General features: G+C 44.4%; 1 protein-coding gene across 6 annotated transcripts in view; it reads right to left on the reverse strand.

The window, feature by feature from the left end:
• Positions 1 to 172: 172 nt before the first annotated feature.
• akap9 (A kinase (PRKA) anchor protein 9) overlaps positions 173 to 12,440 on the reverse strand; it is a 68,981-nt gene continuing 56,713 nt past the window's right edge. For 4 of the 6 annotated variants that reach the window (XM_085397135.1, XM_085397133.1, XM_085397134.1 and 1 more), the window contains 26 exons: positions 12,049 to 12,201; positions 11,497 to 11,583; positions 10,049 to 11,074; positions 9,487 to 9,621; positions 9,355 to 9,399; positions 9,096 to 9,236; positions 8,626 to 8,670; positions 7,540 to 8,529; positions 7,323 to 7,380; positions 6,364 to 6,479; positions 5,882 to 6,070; positions 5,485 to 5,652; positions 5,197 to 5,302; positions 4,918 to 5,113; positions 4,596 to 4,746; positions 4,155 to 4,499; positions 3,756 to 4,046; positions 3,421 to 3,653; positions 3,201 to 3,306; positions 2,815 to 3,009; positions 2,310 to 2,510; positions 1,895 to 2,127; positions 1,713 to 1,807; positions 1,481 to 1,628; positions 1,018 to 1,148; positions 173 to 715 (listed from right to left, as the gene is read on the reverse strand). In XM_085397135.1, the coding sequence (XP_085253261.1) occupies positions 672 to 715; positions 1,018 to 1,148; positions 1,481 to 1,628; positions 1,713 to 1,807; positions 1,895 to 2,127; positions 2,310 to 2,510; positions 2,815 to 3,009; positions 3,201 to 3,306; positions 3,421 to 3,653; positions 3,756 to 4,046; positions 4,155 to 4,499; positions 4,596 to 4,746; positions 4,918 to 5,113; positions 5,197 to 5,302; positions 5,485 to 5,652; positions 5,882 to 6,070; positions 6,364 to 6,479; positions 7,323 to 7,380; positions 7,540 to 8,529; positions 8,626 to 8,670; positions 9,096 to 9,236; positions 9,355 to 9,399; positions 9,487 to 9,621; positions 10,049 to 11,074; positions 11,497 to 11,583; positions 12,049 to 12,201 (5,628 nt within the window). In that variant the 3' untranslated portion in view covers positions 173 to 671. The remainder of the gene's footprint in view (positions 716 to 1,017; positions 1,149 to 1,480; positions 1,629 to 1,712; positions 1,808 to 1,894; positions 2,128 to 2,309; positions 2,511 to 2,814; positions 3,010 to 3,200; positions 3,307 to 3,420; positions 3,654 to 3,755; positions 4,047 to 4,154; positions 4,500 to 4,595; positions 4,747 to 4,917; positions 5,114 to 5,196; positions 5,303 to 5,484; positions 5,653 to 5,881; positions 6,071 to 6,363; positions 6,480 to 7,322; positions 7,381 to 7,539; positions 8,530 to 8,625; positions 8,671 to 9,095; positions 9,237 to 9,354; positions 9,400 to 9,486; positions 9,622 to 10,048; positions 11,075 to 11,496; positions 11,584 to 12,048; positions 12,202 to 12,440) is intronic. The other 2 variants (XM_085397132.1, XM_085397136.1) reach the window with 2 other exon arrangements.

Here is a 12,440-nt window from a genome sequence, read left to right on the forward strand (position 1 = left end):
GTTTAGTGTTAAAAGAAATAATTATTCGCTTTCAAAAGGACTAAAGATGTCCTCAGCTGAGTTTTTGTTTCTATTGCTGGTTTATCTGAATGAAGCTTGATGGTGCTAAATTTTTCCACAAAAAAAGTTTAACAAAAAAGATGCAAAAAGAAAAAAAGAAATGAAGCAAACCTTTTTGAAATAACGTAGTCCTCTTTATTTCAGTTTTTGACAAAATACCCAGAAAATTCAAAGCTCCTAACGGTTTACAAAAATACGTTCTCTACAAATGTCCTCTGTAGTCTGTCCGGCCTAAACAAAACACAGTGTAGTGTAGAATATCCAGCAGCAGCCTCCTTAACAGTAAACCCAAACATCCTCTACATAACGCTCCACCCATACAACACAAACATATAAATTAATCACAAAGTCTTAAATTAGCATTAGACAAATTATACATGATTGTAGATCATCCACAACAAAGAGGCAGATTAAATTACAAACGTAGCTGTTTTTCCAAGTGCCGGCGACCAACAAAAAGCCTGAATACAACATGTCGTACACTGATAAAAAATGTGTTTTGGTCCACATGGAAAGATACAGTCCACACCAGAATGGTAGAAAACAGCAGAGCGCTCAGCACGAGAAAAAGGCAACTGAGTTTCTTCAAGCCAAAGTTAACGTGTCAGCATCTATCTTCTCAAGCCAAAGTGCAATTGAGCATATGAAGAAGCACCTGGGGAGAGAAAAGAGGAGTTGTTGAGTAAATATGCCAAACCCAGGGTACGGATCACACCTTTACACATGCATTTATTTCACAGCGCTTGCTTTGGGTGCAACAATCAGAATATGTGAGTTCACTGCTTCTCAGCTTTACAGGGCAAACACGTACTGTACTGTAAGCAGACATAACCAAATTTGTAATTATGTATATTCCACATATAGATGAAAGTGTTTTTCTCCAATAGAATTTGAGATGACGAAGAAAGCTGTAACTCGATCACACGTAATGCATGTGAGCTGGGCTGCTCGTGTTACCTGATGTCACGCTGCCCAGCCTCCTCTGCAGGGCCTCCAGCCTGGAGATGTAGTCGGTGAGCGCTCGGTCGGGGTCGTAGTTCTGCAAGTGGGAACAGGTGAGCGGTCCGTGGTCTCCAGACATGTGAAACCTGCACGTTAGAAACACAGATTTAAGAAAGTCGGAAAGGATCTGAACTCCACATTAATGCAAAAGAGAAAAGAAAAAAAATCAGTTTACTCTACAGTACTCATGAGTATACATTAGCCTAAACAACTGATGTCCAAAGTGATCCTTCATCATAACTTTACAAATCAGTTTCATTATTTTAATTACTCAGACTAAGTTTGAAGCTTTATTCTCAATAATTTTGGTATTTTCTTTCCTTTAATCAGGAGATAAAATAAGAAGTAGACTGGAAACATTAAAAAAGGAAAACCGTTTAATAATAAATATTGTTAGCATCCTGATTGATAGTTGTACCTGTGATGTGTGGAGGAGACAGCCAATCGAGGGGATTCCCGCCCACTTCTCCCCCTGCTGCTAGACATTCCTCCCCCGCTGCTTCCTCTATCTCTGTACATCTCCGGACCACCTGGGTGAAGATAAGGGGAATCCCTCGCCTCTGTACCTGCCGGAAATTAAGAAAATATTATGAGTATCACATGTAAATGACAATATAGAGAGGTTACAAGCTGCTATATGCTTTGGTTACCTAAGATCTGTCCTGTTCCGTTCTTACTAACAGCACAGGAGGCCGTGGAGCTCATTCCCGTCGCCCTGTGCCATCGCTTCACGAGAAAACGCATTCTAGATGAACAAATATAATTGGTTTTAGACAAAAAACTAACAAAAAAAAAAAACCTTTTAAAAAAACCCCAAAGCTTCAGATCCCACCTGGAGAGGGCGATAGAGACTCTGGCGATAGAGCGGAAGCGCATCGCACCCCTGCACCGCTGACTGAGGGACTCCAGGCTGGAGAGCGACGGCCGACCGCCCATCCTGGTCAGGAGTGATAACGTGGCCTCCTCACACTCCTGGAAACCACCCAGCAGTAACAGCAGGTACTTCTTCTGGTAGATCAGTGCTTTACGGAAGCTTTCTGACCTCAGGTACTTCCCATACATCCTCTGGAAGTTAAAAAAAGAGATGAAGGGAGAAGAGAAGACAGCAGTTTAACTTCAGAGGCCATCAAATGTCTTTTAACACTGAACTCCAGCATTTAGGCGATGCTTCTGCATCGTTTCTTTGGGTTAGTACAATTAACTCATTACTCAGATACAAAGCAGTTTATGAGCAGTGATCTGCTGACCTTGAGGGCAGCATTGTCGGCATCAGGCCCGGTAATCTCTCGCAGGTTCTCGGACCTGATCTCTCCCCTGAGTCTAGCCACCTGAGACTGAGCTAAATGCAAAGCTTTCTCCAGACGGATCTTCTCTCGAGCCCAAGCTTCCCGCTCCTGAGAAAGCAGCAACCCTGCAGAGTCCATCTTTGATGCTCCTCGTCTGCTGGACTGCAGAAGATAAAACACTCTTTAGTCAGAGGCAAATGACAGACGGTGGAAACAATAATATGTATCATTATGCGAGCCAGTTTGAACGTTTACTTAAGTTCTGAATGGCATTATGAAGGAAACATAGGATTATAAAAATACCTTGGTCATTATCTTTGTGGTATTTGTCTCTACCACATGTCATGTGTATGTAATATTACGTTTTTAGACCAACCAGGACGGTCACGCGACTGTTACAGAAAAAATAGCACTGTAGTATTGTGCTCCATCTCAGAATCAGCAGGTTTTTCTGTGGTGTACTCACACTGTCGCCTGACCCCAGTCCAACCTGCCGATAGCGTCGCAGTTCTTCTTCCAAGCGGAGCGTGTGGTTCCTCAGATCATTCTTCTCTTCGGTCAGACGGCTGACGAAACCTGTCAGCTCAGCGTTCTGCCTCAGCAGCCGCTCAGTCAGCGTGTTGGAGGAGCTGGAGGAGCCTCCTGCCAGCAGGGACGCACTCTGAGGGAAACAAGACAAGCAGTCACAACCACGTGTAAAGCTCAGCAGATGTTGTTTAGTAAACGCAGACGCGAACAGCTGATTCTGGCTGGAGACTAGCAGTGAGTGGGTGTTTCTCCTTTTCACATTTCTTTATTTATCCAGAAATATGCGGCGTAGAAGGGAAAACAAAAATGAGACCGTGTGCTGACCTCAGGGACGGAGGGTAGACCAGGGGACTGCTGCAGCAGGGTGATGACCTCATCGAGACTGGACTGGACCCAGGACAACTCCTCACTGTCCACCTCTGCAGTAAGCCTGAACAGAAGAAATGCAGTAAAGCTGTTACAGAGGAGGTCTGTGTGGTGTGATTGTGCTGCACAGTTTCTGAAATAAATATAAAAGAAAAAAGTAAACAGCAGTTTTGTTTACCTGCCAGTGGTTTTGCTCGGCATGCTGCGGACCTTTGAGGAGATGACTTGGAGTTTGCTCACAATCCTGTCCACCGTGCGCCACGGGCCATGATGCGGCCCACTGCTGTGGCCTGTTGAAGAGACCTCTTTGTGAGGGGACGCGCTGGAGCTTTCTGTGTGGAGGTTTCCGCTCTTTTGCTGGAGCACCCAGTCTTTGGTGCGGTCCGTGGAGTCACTGTGCCACACAGCCTGCTGTTAAGATAAAAACAACAGAGCTTCAATGCTCCTGATAACATGATCAGAAACAATAAATGTTACTAAAAGTCTTTTTAAAGTAAAATCTGTGCCACTCACACTCCGGCCATCAGCCTCCACAGGTCCCATCCCCTCCCTCTGCTCTCCTAACTGGTTCAGTCTTCCTTCCAGTCTCTCATTCTCTTCTTCCAGACTCTGTCTGTTCTCCAGCTCTCTTCTCAGCTGCTCCTGGACCTTTGCCATTTCTGCCTCCAGCCTCTCCAGCTTGGCCTGAGCCTCTAGCAGCGCCTCTTGGTCTCTTCTGGATCTCTGACTCACCAGCGTCAGCTCCTCCTCTTTTCGTACCACCTCAAGCTTCTGGGCCTCAACCTGACTGAGTAGATCCACCACCTGGAGAGGGAAACCATGTTTAATCATGATACAGTCAGATCCTAGCCACTGATAAAAGGCCTTGAAGTCTGGTGTCATTAGACAGTTAAAGCAACTGTAGCATCGAACCTGTGCGTGCTTGTCGTCCAGCTCCCTTTGCAGTCTTTCCAGAAGACCTCCTCCCTCTTCAGAGCTTCTCCCATCCTTCTGAACCTGCTCCTCATGGAGGTGACCACCATCAGAGGAAACGCCAGTCCGCAGATCTCTCTCTCTCCCCAGAGCAGTGCTCATCTCTTGGGCCTTAGCTCGCTCTGTTTCAAGCTGGACCTGGAGCTCCTGCAGGCGCCTGTGGAGGCTGAGACGCTCCTCTTCAGCTTGATGGGAGAGCTGAGAGGAGGCCTGTCGCTCCTGCTCCACAGTCAGTTTCAGCTGTGCTACGTGGTTCTTCTGCTCCTCCAGAGAAAGCTGAAGATCCTAGTGGGAAATTTAAAAAACACAATTTCTTCTCAAAAATACTCAAACTTTGGGAAAAAACTTTGACGTCACGCTTGAATGCTCCTGCCATCTTACCTCCAGCTCTTCTCGTCTGCTCTCCTCGGTCCTCCCAGTTTGACACTTCTCCTTCTCCATGGCCCATTGAAGATCTCTGCTCTTCTTCCTCTCCTCTGTCAGCTCATCATTTAGTGCATCCACCTCTGCGGCTTTCTGGGATACCTCCGCCCTGTTGACATCATTTTAAGGCTACATTTTCACTGTACTACTTTTAAATAAAATCTTTTTAAACTCTTTACTTATTATGCAAATATATCCAAAACTGTGATTTTTATCTTAAACATTTAATATGTTTTCTGCGTTTTCCAGCGTTGCTTGTTACTTTAATGTCTGGTCTAACCTGAGTGTGTCCAGCTCTTTGAGGTGTTTGTGTTGAGCTTTGAGGGTTGTCTCCAGCTCCAGTTTAGTCTGAGACAGTTCACCCTTTAGCTCCTCCACTAGCAGCCTGTCAGCCCCCCCGGCTCCATCAGCTCCAACTCGTTCCCTCTGCTCCTTTATGCTACCTTCACCAGCCAATGAGACAGCAGACCGGGCACCTGAAGGACGAAGGCAGACATTTAACAGATATAAAATACAAAAAGACTTATTTTCAGCAAAATGAACTCTGAACTGGGATCACCTTGGTGGAGTTGCTCTAGTTGGCCACGGAGCTGATGAATCTCAGAGATGAGACTGGACCTTTCTGCAGTGCGGAGTGAACCCATCGCCTCTCTGTGCTGGGCGTCCTGTATTTGAGACACACAGCACAGCCATATGATAGGTTCAAATAACTATCTACAGAGACCCAAACTATAACAAATTAACGAGCAGCTTATACTCAGGCTAACAAAATTCTACAATCTTTTTCTTGCAGCTGATGAACATTTACAACAGTTTTTGAAGTCATTATGGTGAACTCTTTACAGACCTGCTCAGCCAGTCTCCGCTCCAGCTGATTCAGGTGAATGATGGCGTCACTGGTGTCCAGCAGGTCCAGCTGGCTGTAGAGGGCATTCTTCAGCACGTTGCGCTCCTTTATAAACACCTGCCGAACTGCATCCAGGAGCTCTCCACGCCAGTCTACACTGCCGGACATCTGCGGTGAATCAAACACACAAATTCAGGCAAATTCAGAAGAGGGCTTTCTTATATTTTAGGGCAGTTGTTGTTATTTTGAAGAGGATGCCAATGCCGTAAAGCCCCTTGACTGACTTTGATGTGACAAACAGACGACAGCGGGATCTTCAAAACCCCCCTGGTGCTTTAAACTTTAATGGTTTTGACTCTTTAGGCTGCTGTAGTGTTTTGCGGTGAGGTTTCTTTACCTGTGATTCTCTGTGTGTCTGCATCTGGCTGATGAAGTTTTTTAGGGACTCTATAGTATCCAGCAGGGCGTCTCGCTCCTTCACCCAGCCCTGGACGTTGAACCGGTCGCCTGGCTCGCTTTCAGAAAGTGGGAGCTCTGACAGAGAAAGAACCTGCATGCCTTCTTGGTGCACTTCACGGAGCAACGTCTAGAGACAAGCAATGCAGAAAAAGTGTAACTTTTACAACGTTTCTGAAGAATAGAAAACAAAATATTGCTCAAATTTTTGCATGCTCACAAATACAGGCAAGGACATTCGGGAAAGTTCATCTGGAGGCAGCATTTTCAGTCACTTGGATGAGTGATAAAAACGCCGCCTCCAGATGAAAACAATTACCTTCTGGATTTTGTTATATACATTTCACATGGTGGGAAACATACTACACAGTACCTGTAGTTTTATGACATCACTCATGGTTCATTAGTAAGTGAAAGCTGTACCTTGATCCGGTCTGGCAGTGGTTCATCTCTCCTGGCTCCCTCTGGAGTCGTCCTGAACTCCTGTTGCAGGCTCGGGAGGTCATATCCTGTCCTCTGGCTGTAGTCTGAGCTGCTGTCTGCATGATGACAAAAACAATCACAAAAGTGAAGCGCAACAAAGAAAACAAATGCTAAACAAGCTAAAATTAAGGATAAATGAGCTCTTTTTGGCACTCAAAGTAAAAAAAGAAAAGTCGATTTCTGTATACTGTTACAAATATGACCAAACTTTAATAAATTGAAGTTAGAGTACTTTTAGCTGCTCCCTTTTGCCAAAGGGGGTCTCTAGACACAGAGAAACATGTTTTAATTTGGATAGAGACTTCTCGATGCAACCCATTACCCATTTATCCTGGCTTGAAACTGACACTAGGAGTACATTGACCCCCTGAGGCTGGATTTGTCTCTCCTCCCGGACTCAAACCAGGTAACGAGAGTATATGCAAGTAATCCCTATGAATCAAATGTCAGGCTTTAAACGACTGTTTTTAGACATTTTTTGTAACTATCATTGATAAGGCCCATCCACATGCTGTTCAAACCTTCAGTTTGAAAGGTGCAGCCAATAACAGGCAAGCTGGCTCGAACGAAGAGGAGCAAAAAAGTTCAGACAGGATGAACAGAAGGGCTCCAGCAAAGCTCAGTTAAGATATGTGTCGTTTATTTTATACTGTGGATCATACAGAGCTACCCTAGTGAGGTTTGTTTCAATTAAATTATTATAACAGATCCACTCCAAGGTTTGGTTCAGAGAGCTCTTGAGGATAAACAAAATTCCAGCCTCTCTGCTTTCAGTATTCATGCTAAGCAGGTTGTAGCCTCACATTAAACTGACAGATACACTCTTAAGAAACCAACTTTCCTACAAGAGAAATGAAAAACGATTTACTCTAGTTTTGTTTAAAACACTTAAAACTTACCGCTGGTGTAGCCATCTTTGAACTGAGACGCAGGGCGGTCTTGTCTTGATGTAGGAGCCTAGAGAGGATGAAAAAAAAAGATTAAAATCACAGACTTTCTGTGTTATGATAAGCAGAAAGAAGAAAGCCATTTAAAAGCATCAAACTACACTGATAAAAATGTAGAACAAGCTAAGGATCCAAACAAACAGACATCTAAAACATCTCGTTTCCTCACCTCAGCAGACCGCAGTTTTTCTATGACGGCCTTCAGAGCTTTGCATTCGTCCTCCAGCGCCTGCGTGTCCCTGCGGAGGTTCTCGCTCTCTGAAATGTGCCGAGCCTCCATATCGAGGATTTCTGCTGCATGGAGCTCCTGCATCTGTACGATCTTCTCCTCGTATTCTCCGATCACTTCCTCCATCTCCTCTTTGGTGGCAGATTTGTTTTCTTGGCTAAGATCAGACATCTGAAGAGGTTCGGTCTGCGTGAACGAGTCTGTTACAGTCGCATGTTGCTGCTCTGAGTTGCTGCTCAACAGTTGGCTGGAAGATTTGTTGGAGGATTGGCTAGAAGGGGTGGAGTTTTTTCTGGAGAGAGATGCTTTGTCTTTGGTGCTGCTTCCTTTACCAGCTGGCTGTTTGCTTCCTTTCCTTTTGGGCTGTGTGGTGGAGGAGGAGGAGGTGGTGGTAGAGGAAATAGGCTGAGGAGAAGAGGGAGATGGAGAAGGAGAGGAAGAGGGAGAAGGGGACGGAGGACCAGACTCTGCTGTCTTCATCAAGACTGTTTGTACCTCCTGGAGCTCCCCTTGGAGCTTAGAAATTGAGATTTCACGGGTGTGAAGTTCCTTATGAAGGTTCTCATTGTGCCGCTTGTAACTGTTGAGTTCTTCTTTGGTGGTATCCATGCTCTTTCTCACCTCCTGAAGCTCCTCCTTGAGTTTAGAAACAGAACCTTCACTCACTTGAAGTTCCTCTTGAAGTTTCTCATTATGCTCCATGTAACTGTTGAGTTCTTCTTTGATGGTATCCATGTCCTTTCTCACCTCCTGCAGCTCCTCCTTGAGTTTAGAAACAGAACCTTCACTCACTTGAAGTTCCTCTTGAAGTTTCTCATTACGCTCCATGTAACTCTTGAGTTCTTCTTTGGTGGAAGCCGCATTGTTTTTGACCTTCTCGAGCTCCTGGGTGAGCTCTGACCACCTGTCCCTGTCTTCGTCTGCTTTTACCTGGAAGATGATTGGACAGGTGTTCAAACACTATAGATTTATGCTGATGCTGATAATACTGGACATTACAACTGAGACAAAACATTTCCGCCTTACTTGGAAAAGTTCTCCCTTGAGGTGAGCAATGGTCATTTCCCGCTCCTGAATAAAAAAAATTATTTAGCTTAGCTTTGCAGAAAGACTGAAAACAGGGTAGAAACAGCAAATTTAGCTCCGTCTAAAGGTCACACAACCCACCCAAACACCTATAAATTAAAAATCTATATCCTGTTTGATTAATCAATGTAAAAAATATAGAGAGAGATATCCAAGTGGCTCTCGTTTGTACATTTGCATTGAATCACACACAATAGTGCTATTGTGCGTTTGTGAATATCAAATAGGTTTATGTCCCACAGTATAAACCTGATCTTTATGCATACATAGGAGCAGCACAAGCTAGAAAAGTGTGTACTGTGATAATATGTTTTTATGATATGAAGAAATATCATTCTGCAGCAGTGCAGTTTGGGCAGTTTTCCCTGAACTCAGCAGCTACAACAAAGCATGATTTCTAAGCTCTGTACCTGCAGCAGCTCTTGCAGTTTCTCCAAGCTCTCCTTGCAGCTGTTCAGCTCTTCTTTGGTGGTCGCTGCCTCACTTTGAGCCTCTGTTAGTTGGCGTTTAAGCTCCGACACCTTCATCTCTTCGCTCTCACCAACTGATGTCTAAAAGAACGAGGTTGAAGTTCTGAATTTTTCTCTAAGCATGGTTGTTTCTTAGTAAATTACTGTTTTATGCTGTGGAAAATGTAAACATGAAAGGATCAAAATTCTTTCTTCCTACCTTTTGGAGCTGCTCCTGAAGCCTCTCTATCGTTACAGTTTTTTCCTAGAGAGAAAAGCTTTTGTCACACACTAGAAAACACTTTGACATTCAGTATGAATTAACCCAGAGAAGCCGTTTAAAAGCACATACACAGAGGTCATCCTGAAGTCTGCTGCAGCTCTCCTTGTAGCTCTCCATCTGCTCTTTGGTGGCTGAAGTCTCATCTCTGACCTCCTGTAACTGCTGAAGAAGCTGCGACACATTCTGCTGGTCATCAGAGGAGGCCTGTGAAAAAAGGTCACAAATCATCAGACTTATTAGATCAATTCGCAATGTGAGACTTTATCACAGGGACTACATTTGCATTTTTGTTGTTTTAATCAATAATTACAGTGCAGGGAAGTCATATAATGCAGAATCCATTATGCAGTTAGGGCTCACGGTGTATGATTTTCACTCACGGACAAAGAAATTCACAATTTTGTGATTGTTTTGTGCCTCTATTTGAACTTTTGGAATAAAATATCGGTAATATCTAATGACTTTATCACTCTGTATTTAGGAATTATTCCAGATAACTTTAACTGTACAGATAAACACATTTTGGAAGCTGAGCGAGCTGGCTTCAGAAATCCTGCCGGGCATTTTCCATTTATTTATTAATATAACGAAACATTTACATAGATTAGAGCAGATGATATATGGTACTCACCTCCACAGCCAACGATGTCCTCTGGAGTGTCCCTGCCTTCATCTGACTGAGCAGATCTACAAGCACAGTCAGCCTCCTTTCATACTCGAACACCTCCTCCTCAGAGCTGGAAAGCAGCTGCTTCTGCAGCTCCTGGTCTTTCTGCATCCCGCTTAGTCCGACCTCCAGCTCCCGAAGCTTCTGCGTCAGACGAACCACCTTCCCGGTGGGCACTTGTGTTTGTTGACACAATCTGCTGACATCCATTTGGGGGATGCCAAAATCACCAAATTCATAGCTTTGTGGTTCAACGTGTGGCTCTGGAGGTTTCTGTGGGTCCTGCTCCTGTCTCGTTTCCACTGACTGCTGCTGGAAGGCCTCCAGAGTGGCCTGGCTCACCAACGCTGCAGCCACTTTTTCCCTTAGATGCTCCTCCAGGTTCAACATCTTCTTCTGGAGATCCTCTGCATGACTTTGAGACTGCTCCAGAAGGAAGCGACAGTGGCTTATCTCTGAGTCTTTTTCACTGACCAAGCCTTCGAGCTCCTCAATTCGAACGCCCAGCTCTTCCACTCTGGATGAGGCACTCTCCTCCAGAGCTTGTACTTGAGCCTGTAAGACAACCAGCCCTGCAGTTTTCTCCCTGAGAGCTTCCTCGAGCTCGCCCTCTGAGCTCTCCAGGTTTTCCGTTTCAGCCAAGGCTTCTGCGCTCTCTTTCAAGCGAAGATAGGTCTCCAGCAGCTTGCTGTGCTCTTTTTTCAGTGCCTCGAGCTCTTTTGTGGCCAAGTCCATTCTCTGCTTCATTTTATCAAACTCGTCTTTACTCGGCCCGCAAGCATCACCCTCTGACTCTGCCTTGGTGTCCTCCTCTTCCTCTGTAGGCTGCTTTTGCTCGATATTGGCCAGTTCCTGCTGAAGTTTTTCTATGACCTCATTCAGTTGGTCGAGCTCCTCCTCGTTCTTCCTCTTCAGACGCTCTTGTTCACTCCGAAGGCACTCCACCTGAGACTCCAAGTCTTTTATCAGCTCATCCCTCTCATCCATTTCCTAAAGAGTAAAATCCAGATGTTATGACCCCATTAACAAATAAATAGATTTGAGGATCCCATGGCTATGCCGCTATTTCATTAAACATCTGAGCCCCTGGTGTGCTTAGAGCTACTTCAAGTTTTCATTGCCATTTTGATTTTCGGGCCTTGATCAGATTGTAGGCACTTAACAGAGACTCAGAGGTTTAAAAAGCCACCTCACACGAGCAAATGACCACCTCACAACAAATGATGGTGGAGTGGAACTACTTACTGGGACAAAACAAGCAAACACACACAAAAAACATAGCAAAATGGAGCCAACTAAAATAAAAGTAGACAGAGGGGGGAGAAGAGACCAAACACACCGATGCACTTCCACGGAGGTATGCGTACTTGAAATAGACTCCGTTTCTATTTCACATACGCATTTTGCATTACCTTGTTGTCAGAGGTTGTTTCCATGTGTTGAAGCTTAGTGATCTGTTCATTAAGAAGTGCTATTTCATTGTCCTTCTCCTCCATCACCTTTAAAAGTCAGAGATTATAATGTGATGGCTATTAGGGGAAAAAAAAGTGTTTTTGGAGGATTGATGAAAATTTACTGACTAAGAAAAGAAGAATAAGTGAGTCCTGCACAGCAAAATAAGAGGTGATGGAAAAGCCTAAAAATGTGCAAAATTATATAAGCAACAGAGAGCAAGTATTTAAAAAGTTTATATAAAAGAAAAGTTTAGTGAGCAGAAATATTGGTTTTATTTAGAGATTGTGAATATTGTTCTAATAAAAGCATAAAAAGGATTTTTGGAACTATTAACAGCTGTGAGCTAAACGTTACATATAAGCTTATCTACTGATGCCACACACGTCACACTCGTCAGTGATAAACCTTTTATGATGTCACCAGTAAGCAGTGCTTCGTCTTAAAAGTTTGCATAAACTCAGATGTAAAAACATTGTTCGATGATGTATGGGGGCTGGGTGCCCGTTTACCTGGAGCATGCTCTCCCTTGTTTCCAGGTACTGCTGCTGGCTGCTTATCTCCTTCCTCTGGATCTCCAGCTGCATGTGAAGCTGCTGCACCTCCTCGCTCTTGTTCTCCAGCTCCTCTCTGAACTGCTCCAGCTGCTCCTCCAGATTGTGGATCTAAGGAGATAAATCATCTTCAGAGGAGAACACCAGGACACAGTGCAAGGTATGGATCTCACTGCTCAGGACTGAAAGACTGGTTCAGCTCATTGTTAGCTACTAAATGTTTATGCACAAGATGCACGTGAATCAATGAAAGTGATTGACAGATACGTAGCGCTAGACTCCACAGTATGACTGAAAATGGCAAATGTTTCTGTCCAGAATAGTTCTTCTGTCTAGTTTTTCCTTTTTGA

Source organism: Rhamphochromis longiceps, linkage group LG22, assembly GCF_057381845.1.
Source record: "Rhamphochromis longiceps isolate RC_006_pf linkage group LG22, R_longiceps_female_GT1.1, whole genome shotgun sequence".
NCBI lineage: Eukaryota > Metazoa > Chordata > Actinopteri > Cichliformes > Cichlidae > Rhamphochromis > Rhamphochromis longiceps.